This window comes from Diorhabda sublineata, chromosome 10 (genome assembly GCF_026230105.1).
Source record: "Diorhabda sublineata isolate icDioSubl1.1 chromosome 10, icDioSubl1.1, whole genome shotgun sequence".
In the NCBI taxonomy this organism is placed as follows: domain Eukaryota; kingdom Metazoa; phylum Arthropoda; class Insecta; order Coleoptera; family Chrysomelidae; genus Diorhabda; species Diorhabda sublineata.
In genome coordinates, this window is record NC_079483.1 from 15,813,832 (window position 1) to 15,832,251 (window position 18,420).

At 31.8% G+C, this 18,420-nt stretch overlaps 1 protein-coding gene across 6 annotated transcripts in view; it reads left to right on the top strand.

The window, feature by feature from the left end:
• The window catches only part of LOC130449353 (eye-specific diacylglycerol kinase), a 260,920-nt gene that overhangs the window by 130,430 nt on the left and 112,070 nt on the right, over window positions 1–18,420 (top strand). For all 6 annotated transcript variants that reach the window (XR_008910435.1, XR_008910436.1, XM_056787124.1 and 3 more), the window contains one exon: window positions 17,933–18,136. Coding sequence is in view for 4 of the 6 variants with exons in the window: in XM_056787124.1 (XP_056643102.1) it covers window positions 17,933–18,136 (204 nt within the window). In the remaining 2 variants the exon portion in view is untranslated. The remainder of the gene's footprint in view (window positions 1–17,932; window positions 18,137–18,420) is intronic.

Sequence of the window (18,420 nt, forward strand, 5' to 3'; positions counted from 1 at the left end):
ACGTTTTTCGTAGTTTCGTACCAAGACAGCATAATGTGGAGGTGCACTATCTTACTGTATCCATGAATCATTTTTGTTTAAAAAACAACCGGTTCAATTCGGGGAGCAGGATTTTTGTAGGAATTCTAAATATCGCTATGGCAGAACTAGTTCAGGAAGTGTACACTGAAGCGTTTTTTGTAGCAGAACCAGCGCTAGTGTCGCTGTTCTTAGTAGCAGTGCAAGAGAACTAGTTCACCCAGTTGACTGTATTGCTTGCACTGGGTCTATAGTCAGTTCAGCCAGTGTAATACACTTATCTGGAAACGGCGGCACTACATCTTCGTCTTCGAACAGTTAGCAGAAGGTAATACCCTTATCACACTTCAAAAGTTTGCTTCAAGGTCAAAATACGACAAAATCTTTTTAAAAACTACTGTCAGGAAAAAAATCGGGTCTAAATATTTGTCAAATTTTCGACAATTTGATGTTTATAAAAGCAGTTTCAAATGAATTCTGCCTTAGAAACTAATTCTAATCAATAGAGGTACATTTTTCCTCACGGTACGCTTATTCTGAGATATTTGCTAATAAACTTTCGTATTCATATCTTTTTATAAAAGGGTTCCTCAACTTTGAAAACTCCAACATTATCCTACACCAGAAATGAAAGAGAAACACGGATATACATCTAAATATAGATTCCTTTGGATTTTACCCTGGATAAATGATGAGAGTATCACCCTCGAAGTTTCAAAAGTTTTTTTCTAAGAAATTCGAGTTACAGGCATATTTTCAGTCTTTTCAATGATTTCCGACACAACATCACAAATACGCCAGCCTGTCTGCCAAGTTTGATTAAAATCAGGCCAAAATTTCCAACCTCTACTTCGGTGAAATGGAAAGCGTCACTCACAGATATATATATATATATATATATATATATATATATATATATATATATATATATATATATATATATATATATAAACACAATGATTTTTTTGAAATTTCGACGCTAATCACGTAGGGCTTTCGCATGCATCAGACGTTTCTTTGTGGGTGTTTGCAATATGTGAGAACAAAAGAAATTACCATTTGTCCTGGTTTTGTTACTATAATTTGGGTATTTTGAGAAACGTTTATCCCTATTCATAGATTCTAGAAATGAAAATTTACAGGAATTCTCTAAAAAACATAATCTATATTTAATTTTGTTTATTTCATTACAATTACATAAACATACGTAAACATAATAGCATTTCTATTGGCCGAAGCTGTCGGAAGGCGTATGTACACAATTTCTTCGAAATATTCCTACTAGTCAGTCTGCGATAACCAGAGGCGTAGTGAGATTTATTTAATTCATGAAATTCTCTAGATAAATAGATATATGGCGTTCTTTAGACCATGGGTGAATGAAGACAATGAAATTGTATAGTGTAGTGAGTATAAAGACAGGTATAAATTTAATAATAAAGATTTAGATATACAAATACATAAGTTATTTTGAATTTATTCGAATGTTTAAGAAAACAAAAATATTCAGCAATCTGATAATACAATCATAATAAGAATTGCTGAATTTTCAATTTATCGAGTAGTCACGAAAGGATTTGCTGTGGATCATGCACAAAACCGAAAAACATGTAAAGAAAATCTGAAACCATTTGACAAAGCATTTTTCGAGCCTAATGCTTTATTAATATCTGCTAAAAAAAATTGAAAACTGTGTAGCCGATTGTCATGAAGATATAACTGCAGAAATATTTCAAAAGTGGTTTAATGAACTGCTTTTACCTAAAATTCCACCACAGTCTGTAATAGTTATGGACAACGCATCCTACCACTCGTGGCATCTCCATAATATTTCAAATAGGAGCAGTAACAAAGCTCAAATTTTAGTCTTTATGTCTGGAAAAAATATTCCTGTTCCTGTAAAAAAGGCCCAGCAAACAAAGAATTTCTTTCTGTTACTAGAGGTCTAAAGTTAGAGGAAATTTAATATATTGACAAGCTGTGCAAAAAACAGGGTCACACTCTTCTCTCTTCTCAGACAAGCTCCTTACTATTGCCTATTTAACCCTATAGATTTATGGGCGAACGTAAAATCAGAATTACGAAAATGTTATCAGTCTGCAGAACTGTGTAAAGAGGTTGTAGAACTCGTAAAGAAAGTTCTACCAGCAGGCCGCCAAGAGCTTTGGAAAAACTTTGTTGAACATGTTGTCGAAGAAGAGTTTATCGTATCACCATCTTTACAACCCTTCATAATTCAAACAAATGATGACTCTAGTTGATGACGATTCTGACTACCATTATATTTACAAAGATACTGTGGAATTGAAATGTTTTTTTCTTTTGTTTTATTTACAAAGAATTCATTTTTCTTTATGGTTTTTCGCTTTTAAATTTGATTTTCAAGAAAAAAAAACGAATGGGGTTCAAAAAGGGCTCAGTTCAGGTCTGGTACCCTATTTAAACCAAACGCTCTTACAAGCAGGTACATTGTGCTCTTCTATTTACGTTTTATAATTTAATATTCAGAGATAGCAAGTTAACGAGGTATAATTTTCATTTTTTTCCACGTTTTAATTAGGTCTACAATTAAGTGCATCTGTTCAAATAACGGCGTATAATGCCGTTCAATTTATAATGATTCTTACTTTCTCGCATAAGATAAACATATTTTAAAAAGTATCAAACAAAATTATCGGCAAGGGTTTTTTATAATCTGCAATTGAAATTTGAATTATACCGAATTCTTGCTTAAATAACTAGATTTATCCCAACCTCCGTTCCCGACTCATATATAAATCGAAACAATTATTTATCATCACGTCCTATTGTAATCTATTATAATAGAGAGTCATAACGAGCTACAGGCAGTGATTGAATACTTGCGCTTGAAAGAAAGAAATCTTATTAGTCAAGGTCTCTGCATTCTCTTAATCCTCGACTAAAACATAATTAAGCGAAAAAGTTATCATAAATATTCGCACTTTGTGAAACCATAATCGGCTTACAAACGTAGATAAGGCAACCAACATTAAGGATTGTACAGAGTGGTACTTGATATAACAAGCCAAGATAATTTCGATGAAATTAAATACAAAGATGAATTTGGTGCTTCAAAGTTTTATTAGTAATTTTAAAAACTAAAGTAGAAGGTACATAGCACTTTTTGATAAAAGTTACTCATAAAAATATTTGACAGTAAAGTTGTTAAAATCATTTTTTTCTTTTTGTTTTTATTGCCATAATACATATATAATACAATGAATATTTTAGTAAAATTATATTGGAGAATAGCTTCTCAACTTCATAACCATAACAATTCCTGGAAAATTCTGATATTGTAATTTACCAAGTTTTCCCCTGTGGTCTCCATTTATAATATATATAGTACAAACAATTATTCTAAATCACTGGCATCACATTCATCCTCAAAATCACTGTCGTTTAAATCAATTCTAATGTTTGAACATTCTTTCATTATCATTTCATTGCACAACGGAAGAGGAATTTTTGAATAAAGTGTTGTCTGCCTCTTCTGTCTGTATTTTTAGTAGGAACTAAATTAATTCGATTGGATTTAAAACCTGGGGGTAATCTTAAAACATTCTTCATGCCCATTTCGTCTACAGTATATTCTTTGAGCTGCTTCTTTTTATATTGCTCTTCGAAATATGAATCTTGTTGAAGTAAAAACTTCTGTATATCTGCTATAGAAAAATATTTACGTTTTTAAGAATTTTTCTTGAATGATACGAGGCGTTATCTAACATAATTACACCGTTTGGATGAAGTGCTGGTACTAGCTTCTCTTTGAATCAAGACTCGACAAAGGTTTCAATATCCTTGTCGTAATCTAAAGCTATCCACAAAATCATTGGAACCTATTAATGCTTCCCAAGGCAATGTAATATTCATATGCGTTTACCTCTGAAAAGGGGTGGTTTTGTATTACATCCAATTATCATTTGTCCAGGCTTAACGAACAGTATGTTATCAAAACCCGTTTCATTCAAGTAATACATGCGTCTACTCCCGAATTTTTGTTATATATCCCACTTCAAACGACTCTTTTCCATTACTGCTTGCCTTTTATTTACTGTTTTATATCTAAAACAATGTTTTTCCAAAAATCTTCCCAGTGTTGTACCAAACATACCTCAAGAATACCTATACCTTTTCAGTTCTGCAATAATAGCTTGAAGATTTTTGATGCGAACATACTGTAGATTGATTCGCATATTGGAGTTAACCTATAAGGTTCGATTTTTAAAAAATTTCCTGATACATTCATTATCACACCTTACCTTGCAATTTTGTAAAGTGTAGTCTGAGAAATATTTGTCAAAAACATTTTCCCTGTGTAGCATCTCTCATCTGGGCTTTCCTCGTCCTCGACCTGGTCGTTTAAAAACATTTAAACTCACAGGACGTTTTCCGTATCTGTAAATCGACTTTCATTTATAAATAATTTGACCTTTAATATACTGCATACTTTCAAAACTAACTACTCACTGTGTACCGGAGACTCTACTAGTACTAACCTGATGATTACAAAAAAATATTTTGAATTATTTATATAATTATTTATAATACGTCCATTATTTTCCCAGTATAATTCGATTTAGTAACCAGTTCCATTTAGAACTTCCAAGAGATTAATTTTTTGTATAATGTTGTTGTTTATCTATACATTTAAATGATTAACTGATTCTGGAAATTAAATATTGTAATACGGACAAAAATTCTGAAGTCATCGCCTATTTGTTCGACCCAATATTTTACCGTCGAGAACGAAGGAGCAGTCTCACCCAAAGTAGAATTTAGTTCGGTTTGAATATTGGTTAGGTTAGGTTAGGTTAGGTTACAAATTCACTGAAAACGTTCACTATTGAAGGCTGTTAAACAAATACTAAACAACGTGGCTTCCTCAAACTTGAAATAAATGCTGTATAGATTGTGAACTTTCTAATTCAGTGATATTTTTCAAGCACCTACCACCATCTCCAGGTCAGGCCAAGTACTTCTGGGACCATCTTCGTACATAAAAATGAAAACAAGTATCTGTTAAATCACTTGCTTCCAATCATTCCTAGATAATCAAAATATTTGGAATTTAATCACGTCTTGATATTATTCCCTTAAATGTATGTAAAATGGTCATACATTAACCATTTTTCTTAATGTTAATGTTAATCTTAAAATTCCCTGTTCAAAATAAATCGATACTTAATAATCGAAAAATCTGGCAACACCATCGATCCATTTTTTATCTGAAACAAACTCTCACCATTAATTATAGTCGGAGTTTTAAAATCTTGTCTTGCGAAGGAATATCGTCCATCGTTCTCTATTAATTTATTCAAGGGTGTCTTATTAACATATTGCGAGAAATAAGCTCCCCGTACTCTTAATTTATATCTTGTCGAGGAGTTTTAATAAACATTTTGTGATATAAAAGCATTGTTTATTTGCAAGAAAAAGCGACGTTTTTTCATCAGAAGCTTTCAGCTTTATTCTCTGAAAAACTCATTAATTTATTGGAGTATTTTTGAATTTATTATTGTTAAGGTATTAAATTATATGGAATAATGAAGTGAGTATCAAAATAAATGATATAACATGTGTCCCATAAGTTTGTAAACAAACGAGATTATTTTTTTCAATTGTTTACGATATTAAAGTTTACAAAATGATTTAGAAGACGTTTTTTGTGAATAGTAATAAGTGTATAAGGAATCAACTGGAATCATTCATTATCATACATCTGTACGATCGGATGTTAAGGATCTCCAAGTAAAATAATTCCTATGGAAAGAGCTTTGGGACTGAACAATTTACCCCAATATATTTTTGAAATCGGGTTTCAATCAATAAAATGCCAAATAGCTTCGAAAAAAGACCGGTAACGAATAACCACTAGCAGTCTTTACTTTTTTTAAATCGAAACCGTAGAAAATTGGTGAAAATTAATGTTTGCACGTCTGATTAAAGTACAAAATGTACTGATTTCTATATAAATGTTCCTGCTCGTTCGACAATCGAAGGTAGAGTCTATAAAGTGCGAAGTAAAAAATTGATTGTGGACTTGCTATTTTGGCTGTCTACCTCGCAGGAAAATAACCAAAATTTTATCTTTAATAGAGATCCAATAACATCAAGAAAAAATACACCCAATACAAAAGTAATGAGATTTATGAGAATTGATTCATTGACGAAAATAAACTGTCTTTTCTGTTTTTAGAAAGTGTCTCCATCGGAAACAAATCGTTATTTGTCTGTAGAAAATGCCTCCTCAAAAAATTTGAAAACATGTAGTATCAAGAAGTGCCTTTTTCAATTGACAAAAGTCATTTGTCTTCAGAAACTGCCTTTTTCTATTGGTTGGTAGAAACTATCTTCGGAGACTGCCATTCGAAAACAAACTGTTGTTTGTCTTCAGGACTAATATTTATCAAAAACAACTTTGGACGCTGCATTTTTTATGACAAGTGAAAAAGCTATCTTTTCAGATTCCTAGATTCCTATTTTGTTATTCATGTTGTAGGTGATCTATTGATCAATATTATTTTGCAAGTTGCACGAAGACCAGCCTCAAATCTTTAAAAGAGCGCTCCAAACCATTACTCTAACAGTTCTATCTTCGTTACTTTAGCACCCAATATCACGTCGTTATTCAGAGCATTCTCAATTCGTTATAGAATACGATGAGAACAGGAAAAGAAAACAGTAATAGGGCACGATATGAAAAGATGCCAAATACTCTGATACACACTTTAATTAATTTATCTATCTCTCCAAACGTCATGAATTTGTTTTCAGCAAAACGATCCCACAGAGCTAGTTACCTGAAACTTCTAAATTGACGCCTTGGTTCAGCAGTTGATTCCTCCAATTTTGACGTCGTTAAACTTGAGGAATATTGTTAAGCTAACACAATGAGAAGAACTCATAAGCAATAACTAATAAAATACTGCTCGCCTGTCGTAATCAGGATTCTTCAGAAAAAAACGTTTAATCTACACAAAGACTTGTAACATGGATTGCTCTAGATATTTATTTATGATCGGTTTAACACCTCTAATAATGTTAATTTTGAGTCAGATTGTGTTAACAATCGAAACTGAAAATCACGATAACCATTAACCCAAGACTTAATCCTCCCTAGGAATGGCTTGTTATTTTTTCTAGGAGTTTGAAGGGGTAGGCGAATAATATTAATCAAAAAATTTTACTCTAGTTTCCAAAATTAATCTATTCCAGGAATTTCGAACTACATAGATTTAGGACCTCACTGAAATACACAGGAATTGTCTCATGTCTAAGATATAGTGGATTGGACAATATAAAAAATGAGTGGATTAATGTCACAACAAGAACCATTCGTTATTCTTTTTGATGGTGCTTTTACTGAGAATAAGAAACCGATGAAACTGTTATATAAGTAGGTATCTTATAATTTTTATGTCACGATGATTGATGATCCTCAGTTTCCGGCAGTTTCTGGTATATCCCAAAATCTTTTTATATTATTCACGCAGCTTCCGTGACAGAATACTGATGCTTTTTGTGCTAGAAAGAAATTATTATTCCATGTAAATTATATTTGTCACTGTTGACTTTGAGTAATTTATAATAACTAGACACGCAATCCAGATTTATCAAAGTGTTATATAAGATTTTTCAATGTAATATGAAATATATTTCATAAGTATTATTCGCTAAAATTCTTTAGTCGCCTTCAATATTTATATAATATTTCTATATGCGAATTCAGACATAGTCTTCACTGCAATTGATTTTATACATACAATGACAGTAAAATGTTCCACAGAGGAATAATAAAGTGTTTGACGTCAATTTTTAGAACTGTTATGGAAATGTATAGTTTAATACACACATCTGGGTATCGTCAGGAAGAATTGGCCGATGTCTGCTTGTGGTACTACGTTCCAAGCGTCTGAACTTCGTGGATTACTGAGCAAAGTTTGTACACGATACGGTGGTACAAATTAGACAATCCTCCCCATCATATCTCATGTTCTGTGAGATTTATCTCTAATGTCCGACGTAGTATACATTCAATTCTTTCCTGTTATGTGGGTTGCAATCTATTTTACTGTCTCTGCTTCATCTCTTCTTCATCCATCCAATTACATTGTTTGTTAGACATGTCTTACTCGTGACAGCATTCCACTGCCTGTCAATTAGCATCTTTTACAAAAGTCTAAGTCTTTACTAAGTCTTTTACAAACTCAGCATTGTAATTTTACATCTAAAGCATTCGGCAATAATTTGATGGCATATTTACTGGAAAATGCCTTTTACTATTCTTATAATAATATTTAATTCTGGACATGCTGCATACTGGTTTAATTTTTGTTATGGACTTATATACAGCTTATATACTAATTATTACTTCAATTTCTTCTATCTTAGACCTTTTGATATGTTTATAATTTTTAAAAAATTGATATAAAATTGACGTTTCGACTAATTTTGAGTCTTTATCAAAATATGATATTGACACTGACAATTTGCGAATATAATCAAACTATAACTTTGTTTTAATAAGAAAAATTAAACAATTTTTTAAAAATTATTAGAAAAACTAATTTTGAAACAGAAGAGAACTAAAATCAAGAACATTTAAAAACATTAAAAGTAATTATTACTATTACTATTCCCTATAGTTTTGTTACTCATTGTGGTTTCCTTCTGTATATTGAAATTTTATCGTATTTGTTTCTTTATTTAGCTATTTTTTTGTTTGTTTCTTAGTTTTTACAAGCTTTTGTCTACAAATTCTAACAATTTTTTGAAAAAAAATCATTTCTCTCTCTCTCCCTCTCTATATAATGAAAATTGATAATATTGAAAATAAGGGGGAGTTTCGACTGATCTAAATTCCAAATTCAAAAACGAATACAAGTCGTCGTTTTACAGTTATTGGAGAAACCAGTTCAAACATGAATTTAATAAATTTATATCAAAAATATGCTAATCTGAGACCGAAAAACGCAACAAGCAACCACTCCTTCCTATAGAAATGAAAATGACGAAACAAGTTGTCAGTATAAACACTTTTTGAAAAATTATATCGTTAATTGCGCCAATATTTGAGTTTATCGCATCAAGAAGAATGTATAAGTAATACGTTTCGACGTACTTCGGCAATAGATCAATATAATTTATTTAATATTCTAAATTTCTATTTGAATTTTATTGTAGAAAAAATAATGTATGCAACATGTGCATGAAGTGTCTTTTTTCACTTATGGAATTGCCATCAACTGTTTCCTTCGTTGAAAAAAAAATGCCACTTCATGCACTTGTTGCATAAATTACTATTTTTACATTTCTCAATACGGTCCTAGTTCGTAGTTGAAACTTCAATTCTATGTCCCAAATCAAATATTTCCTCCTCGTTACTTTTGTTTATAACTGTTACTTAAGTTAAATCGTGTGCCAAGCTCTAAATAATTTTTGTGTTGATGTTAAACTACTTTCATTTAATACTGACTCAGAATTATCTACAAGTAAATAAATTGTAGAAGCTCATCATAATATTTTTCATATGTCGATTCCAATATTCCAAAGTCTTCGATTCAATTTGCTTCCTTCGTTTCAAAAACTTGTTTCTTCATTTCTGGTTTGTTTTTGGTTTCGTAAAATTAATTAACTTGTAATTTTGGAAAGTTTCTTTGACGTGACAGCTTAACTTGAACGGTTTATTTAACCTTGTCTAAGTTTTTTGAATCAAATTTTGACTTACATAAGATTTCTTTAAGCTTAACGTACTTTCGGTAAAACGCCCCTAAACTTCGCATTAAACGTACTCAGTCTTTTTGGTAATTAATTTCTTTGAACATTATAATATTCCTTACTATGTGATATTCCTTAATTTCTTTACGACTGATTCGTAATCACTTTTTTTATTTTTGAAAATATTAAACTTTCTCTGTATTTCTTTGGAAAAAACACTCAGCTAACGTTGAAATTACACAGTAGACTGTATTTTATTCATTGAAATCAAAATATATACACATAAAACCAACTTAAGCTCAATTATAACAATAATATCACCTTTTGTTTTCGATTAAGACAGGATATATACATTGTGTCCCTTTAAGTTTGCACCATATGGGAAACTTTGTTGTTGTTAATATTAGGAAAAAATGTTCTTCAAAAAAAGTTCGACATGGCTTAGAAACAACCAACAGATTTCAAAATTATTCAGACGTATACGAGATACGATTAAAAAATATAAACCCAAAGTACCTTCATTTTTCATAATATCGAAAATTATCCTCAAGAAAATCTATTTAAAATTGTAAACTATGTTTAAATATCCAGCCGCATAAAAAATGTTCATAAACGATGATTCCGTACGTTTGCCTAATTTTTATTCTAAACCGGAAATAAATGGAAGTTCATATTGATACATTTTTAAATGTCAAATTTAAAGTAACGATAACGGTGGTAGTGAATGTAAAATAAAAAATAGATACTGTACTAATTGTGGGTGATAATCATAAAACGTATCGGCAAGCAAATTCTGGTCCTTCCAGATGTTATTCCGATTGACCGTTGCTTCAACCGACCACAAAATGGAATGCTAGAACTGCGGATCATCCTGACTGCATTCGAGGTTCGAGGAGGAGACGCTGGAGGTAAACTCGATAGTACATGGTTTTCAGCATTCGTCGTAAAGAACGATCGATATTTGAAGTTCTCCCGATAGCTGCACGGCTGCTCAACTATCGCCAGAATCAGTGTTTCCATATTTTCGTCAGATATTACAGATGTCCAGAAGGCGGCGCGTCGGTAAAAGATTAAAATATGTAAACTGCGGTTCATGAAGATTAACCAAATTTTTATCTTTTGACAATAAACGAATGGACTATAACGACTGGTTCGTAGATCCTGGTAACCACTCTATTGTCTTATGTCGAACGCAATGTATACAACCATAATTTCTCAACCCAATCAATAAACTTAAAGCTATTATTTCCTAGAACCGAAAGAGCCGATATAAAGGAGAGGTACAGATTCAAAATTTGTAGGAAAAGGAAATTAATTAATTATTTACTTGGGACACTATCTTCCACGTAACTTCCAGGCCAGTTAAAGCAATCAATAACAACCTTTTTCGTGAAACACGGCTCCTTCTCCCATAATATTATTGTTTATTTAGAACGTTACCATTCCTAGTTTCAACAAAGCATATATAAGGATTCATTCAATAGAAAATGAATTAGATACGATATTGTTGGAATCATTGATCAATAAAAATACGAGGAATGTTGAGAAAATACGTTGATATAAATTGAATATTAATTACATTAAAATACTTTTTACTATAATTTAATTACCGCACTCAATTTTTAGAACTTACTTTAGGGAAAATATAGTCGAATACATTCTTGCATACGTCTGGGTATCGTCAGGAAGAATTGGTAGATGTCTGCTTGTGGCATTACTTTCCAACCATCTGAATTTCGTGGATTAACTGAGCAGAGTCTGTAGACGGTACGGTGGTGCAAATTGGATAATCTTACCTATCATATCTCATATTCTGTGAGATTTATATTTAATGACCGAAGTAGTTATTACAAAATATGTTATTTCCTCTCTTTAAACAGGATTTTCACTAAGTTATAACCCTTTCATTTTAAATTCTCCACACATTTATGTATACAGTAAATTCGGAAGCAGTGGGATAAAATTTAAAACATCTACACTTTATGGTGTCATACACAATATTTATAATTGGATATGGCTTTAGTGTTTCTCAAAATTTTCTTCATTGATACCAGTACACTTATACATGCGTCTAAACCAATTGCTTAATAATTTTTTTCATTTCGATTGACGTACATGTAAAACATGTTATTTAAACGCATCAACCGTTTCTTCGGGTGTAGAAAAACGTTAATCTTGAATTTATATTTGATCTACGGAAATGAGAAGAAATCATTGTATGCCAAACAAGGACTATATGGCGGATGACCCATCCATTCGATGTTTTGACTGTTGAGAATTATTCGTCTTCTGCGATTGGTTTCCCTGAATATCTCGGATTCTCCTGCCAAACGAATGCTGGTGTACAATTCAGAATTCTTCTCGAAAAGAACGGTGGCGACATATCCAGTTATTCCGAAAAAACGGGCGATCAAGTGCCTCATGCCCAAACAACTTTTCTTGGATTTGGCTCGTGTTGAAATATCGTCGATTGTTGTTCAGAGATCCATGATTCGTCGCTTGTCACGATTTCATAGACGTCTTCTAAAGCACCGCGATTGAAATTTTTGGAGCTAATGCCTCAATCTCAAGGTATCGATGTTTTCTAGTACAACAGTCAATTTTGGACGTCGACATTCACGAAACTCCTTCTATAGCGAAGTGCGATCTTCATTAAATTCGGAAAACCAGCGAAGAACGGTGTGTCGAGATTGTACGTTATCACAAAAAGTCGAAACGAGTGGATTGGCACTCAGCTGTTGTTTCAATCCACTTCATTAGGCACAGAAAATCGTCGTACGAAAATGTCTGCGATTTAATTCCATTTTTTCATCAAGATGAAGTATCTGTAAACCACTCAAATAGCACTCCTATGATAACACGTTCTAAGTACGTGCACCAGAAAAGATCAATGTCAGATTTAATACAATCACATCAGTGTTGCCATATCAAAACTTTTATAGCAGCCTTCGTACAAAAGAATGCCACTTTATAACCTGTGCATTCACCAAACTTTAGGTTTTATGAGCATAATCGAACAGGACCGGCTTCCTAGTATATTCACGGACGAGTTTGTAACAATCTAAACACGTTAACTTATATACTGAATTAATTTGAAACAGATGATTCTTGAAACTTCGAAAGAACGAGAAATAATTAGGTGTAAAAGTTATTTATATAATAGAAAACATGAAATAGTTGTGAAAAATAGTTTTTTCCATACGAACAATATTTGTCATCACTTTCTAAATTAGACCAAATTTTCATGAGTGTGGATTGAACATGAACAGAATTGAAAATATCCTCACTATTTAGTGGGGTACCTATATAATCATTATACCACAGCACCAAGGGAGGAAATTATTAGCGGGGAAGTAATACAAATAGAACTAGAATAGAACCAGAACTGTTATTGCTTACTTGGTAAATACTTTTCTATCTACACACAAAAAGATTAACTGAGAGCTTTTTATAGTTTTTCGGTAACCGATTTCCCATTTGAACTGAGGTATACAAAAAAATTTTTTGAAAGTTAGCCTGGTGATGTTGAGGTACTCTCTAAAGAGTGATATTCCTTGTATTGTGAGGATGCTGAGCGTATAGAATAAATAAGTAGGTTGACCACTTTTAATTATTCTATAAATAAACTGTTTGCTCAGTATGAATATCGCCAACGATTCCAGAAATTCCAGCTTCATTTACTATTGGAATATTTTTGTTATCAATAATTATGCCGAAATTAGTAGTTACATAAGGTATTTGTTTACTTCTGCGACCAAAAAAACGGTGCACAAGATTTTGTTGAGGATAACCAACTACCTATCGAGAAAATACCGCAGCCAAGTACCTGATATTTGTTGCAGTCAAGATAAAATATCTTTGAACTATATTATCTCTAATTTTGGCGGACCTAATGTAACTTAAGTTATAACTTTATAATTATAATAATCAGGTATAAGGAATATTGCACGGGAAAAATTGATTTCGATTTAGGTAGAATGTCGAAAGGTGTGGGAATCTCAATTTTAGGAAGATTATGCCGCCTTTCGAATCAACTCACGTATATTAATTATAATTTTATCTATAAAGAAAATTACTTTCTGAAAATTGGTTGTATGCTATGATACAAACTAAGTAAAGTTGTGAATTCCTCGATTTGCAATACGTATTATTCAATTGACAAGACTATATGTGTGTGTGAAAGAAAATCACTTAGAAGCAAATTCATCAACCACAAAATTTTTCAATTTTAATATCCTTGATAAAATTTACTAATAGATCTAAAGTATGCTTATCTATGCTTGAAAGGTGTGTGAGGTTTAAAGGTAGGGGGTATTTTTATTTAACAAGTTGTCTGCTTTATTAATGTGATTGCTAGATTTTAACAAAACGTGATTGAGATCTGCATAAGAAGTACCACCACAGGTACAAGCTGATGATTGTATAATACTCAGTATGGCAAGATAGGCGGGGTATCTCCCTTAAACAGCCTTCACTCTAAGTAATACTGAATGAAATTTCGAAGTTTTGTATTTAAAAAAGTAGTTCGGAGGTGAAATTTGAAAATAGATGTTATTTGAGGATCGTGAACGTTATCCCAGTGTTTCTACCAGGATACGTATAACTCAAATAAATGTCATACTTAAATTTAATAATATAGTTTTGATGTCACATAAAACAGGACATTGAATTCTTTCGAAATGAGTAATCTTTAATAGCATACAGTGCAGATCTAGAGCCAGATGAAATTGCACCCTTTCATTTGACTTCAACGCGGAAAGATCCTGTAAGATAGCTTACAGAATATATGATAAATACATCAGGTGATCTGATTTGTAACGATTGCTTTGTATTCGGAATGTATACTGCACATTAAACTGTATCCCTCGTCTTAGATTCAACAGTATATTTTATTATCTTGTCAACAAACTCTGCTAGTATAGATTTGATTAAGATTGAGTTAATACTGAATACACTGTTTACACTACCACTACATCAACTTCTGAAGACGATAACTTGGTTATCGAAATGCGCGTTAGACAGTGTAATTGTGAGTGTTGGTGTAGTGGTGATATAAACAGTGTATTCAGTATGAATATCACTAACAGTTCCAGAAATTCCAACTTAGTTAAGGTCGAGTTAATTCGACTAGATTCCCTAGAATTAGGGATTATGACTTTGTGGACTAAATATAGCTACATGCTAAATATCAATAAAATTATGTAAGTTCTTTATATATTATTGATTTCATTGGTTTGATTAAAGGCTTCCGCAGTGGAAGTGTGTTTTTAATTCTCCAATATCGATTTCGGAGGTTTTCATTTCATGGAAATGCTTCATAAATTATTTATTGTATCTGCCCTAAGGGTTTTGAGTTTAATTAAAAATTTCTGAGATAATAATTGCCGTCGTAAAAATAAAGGAGGTTCGTTGCGCCAATAAAGTATTCACTGGTGTCGATTTAAATACACCGACAGAAATTCAAAGGCATTTATACTGCACAACATCTATTTGCTGTTAATTTGAATTACTACTTGATCCATATAAACAACATTCATAGTCTATGACTGATCTGATATAAGCCATGTGAAACATGATAACAATAGAAGGGATTGCACCCCATAGGCGATTTCAAGAGATTAATTACGCCCTTTTCTATATTCATTTATCATAATACCTTACATGCTTGGACCGTAGCAATTTACTATCTAACTAGCGGACCCGACAGACGTTGTCCTATTCCACGTTTTAAATGTAAACTTATCTGTAACAATTAGACCGTATTGATGAAAATTTTTATCAGAAACATTATCATTCATATATATTTATCACAATTCATCCAATCAATAGCGTGTGAGTATGAGTATTAATATGCTTTCGGAGATGTTGAATGTAGAAGCTGTGTTGAATAAAAAATTCGCCTTAATTGAAGGTGAAAAGGTTGAATCTATGAACTATTCTATAACGGGTATTTATTCTTAGAGTCAATTATCTACAATGTCATTTGATGCGTCTCTTACGCGAAAATTCTTAAATCAGTTTAGGAATTTATGTGATCGAACAAAACGACCACGTGTAGTACCTCATTTCTTAATAATTTTATTTGTGTTTATTCATTTGGGGGATGGAAAAACATAAATAGTATCTAAAACGTGATATGATTTTTATTTTAATCCTACAAATATTTTTTTTAAGTTTCTAAATGCTTTAACTTTTATTTTATTCAATTTTGACAAGGGGTAGTTTCCATCCTTTACAATAATTTGTACACATTGGCATAGGGTACATTTTGAAGTGAATAATAAATAGAACTAAATTCCAAAATTTCACGCAAATCCATGTGTCTTAATGGAATTCTGATTCTATATTTTCACCATTTTTCTCTGGACTATTTACCTTTTAGCCAACAATTTGTAGTAAATTTTTTTTCGAAGGTAATGGCATATTTCTAATAATATCACATTATTATTACCGGGAGCTGTACATTCTGTGGTTTGATTGCAATTTCCAGTTGTAAGATTTCAAAGGGTTTATCCAAGTTATGGCGGCTGGGGTTCTCTGTTGGTAAAAACCGTCATTACTTATCAGTATTTTCTTAGTTATCCATAGATTGTGATAGTCATAGATAATTTAAAAGCTTCATTAGAAACAGTCACTCCAATTAGAAAATTTATAATTATTACGATTCCTATTGTTTTAACAAATTGAATGCCAAACTGAGTTAAAGAAGTTTTAATAATGGGTCTCGTTAACAATCCCAAAAAATACTTAAATAAAAGTTTAAATCTAACATTCAAATGAACTTGAGAGTTAATACAATTATCAAGATTCTCTTCGAACTTTCTCGAAATTTTCTCCGTTTTTAGATAGGGTTACTGTTGTGAAGTATTTTCGTGTAGTAACTAGGTACAGTATCAAACATATTTCGTGTTAATTTGCAACGATGGAACTTCAAGCTTATTCATTTTATTTTATTTTAAATGTATTTCGAAATTGTATTAAATAGAAAATTAGAATAGTTAATAAATTCGGATTAAAAAAGATTCCGGGTTATAAAGAGGAATTTAAAATTTTCTCACCGTTTAGTTCTTAAATTGTCAACATTTTATTCTAAATCTTGCGTAATGTTATATTTTTAATTCCTCAGAAATAATTCAAGCATCGCTCGCTCTATTTATTTCTGCATTTTGTTAAGGCTAGAATTCCAACACAGTATGTTAGGCACAGGTAGAATCATTATTCAAACACCTTTCTCTGAACCAAACAGCGATTTCGAATCTGAAGACATTATTAAGCTTACCAAAGGCGGACCTTGTTGAGCCTATCTTTTGGCTCATTTATCAACTAACTTAAGTGATGAATCTACATTATTTTGAAGATAAATGTTTCCTTCTGACTAATGAACAATCTTAAGATGGATCAGAAACATGAAAGACACAATAATACAATTCTTCATTATATTTATGTAATTATAGAATTTAAAGTTAGTGTGGTATGAGGTATCCTAATCATAAAACGTGATTTCCAAAAATTTTAAACTTTATCGAAAGATTTAAACATGACTACGTCTACAACTCTGCTAGAAAAACTCTTCTGCATTCAGTCAAAGTTATTTAGAACACAGCACTACTCATCTGTTTGGGTGCCTCACGTACAACTTCCAACGAAAGTTTATATGGAAAGACTGAAGAGCTTCTGAGCTTCTCGTTCGCTGAGTCTATATTATCGAATACAAAATCCTATAATCCGCGAAATCGTATTTCAATAAAAAATGTATAACCAGCCAAACTACTCCTCCTACTATTATATTTTTTTCACTTTCTACCACACATAATCGATGCGAAAAAGGATATTTTGTCGGCCTATTATGTGACTTTTTTGACGTTTTCCTTGAAGATCTTAAAAAACAACGATAAAGCTAGTTTATGGAAGCTTGGGAATCAGGTAAAATAACCGTTTATAGCACATAGATCGATCACCAAAAGGTGCGATAAGCTAATACTTATTCCAAATTACCCTTAAAGAACCTTAACATTCTTCACACAGCAGTTATATCATATTAATAAGACATATTTCTATTTTAAACGAAAATTTTGTACAACCGAATCTTGATAAAGGAACAATATTTTTATTTCATTAATCTTAAGAGCTTCCGGTTATTGATTGAAGTGGTAAATTCAATTTTTCTTTTCAGAAACATGGTCCTCGAATGAAATGTTCGGCTTGTAACATAATTGCCCATCAGAGTTGTATAAAAGTGCTGGTTGACAAGGTCAAGTTTTCTTGTAAACCGACATTTAAAGACGTCGGTGTGCGACAATACAGGGAACAAACCACCAACCAACATCATTGGGTACATCGTAGATCAGAAAAAGGAAAATGCAGAAGATGTAGCAAGGTAAAATTTCTCATATTTTGAAAAAAGAAATAAAATATCTTCTAGAGCTAGATTCCACATGTGGAATTCTTCGAAGGCATTGAGATATTAATACTTCTTAATCTACAGGGTGTTCCGGGACTTATGCAAATAATTCGGGATGAGTAGATGACGTGAAAATAATGCAGTGACATAAAAAAAAATTCTCGTATAGTTATAGGCCTTAAAAAATTAATACCTTGTGCTTAATTCAGGGGAATGTGGTGGCCATGCAAATGAACCTACCCGACCAATCCACTTATTAG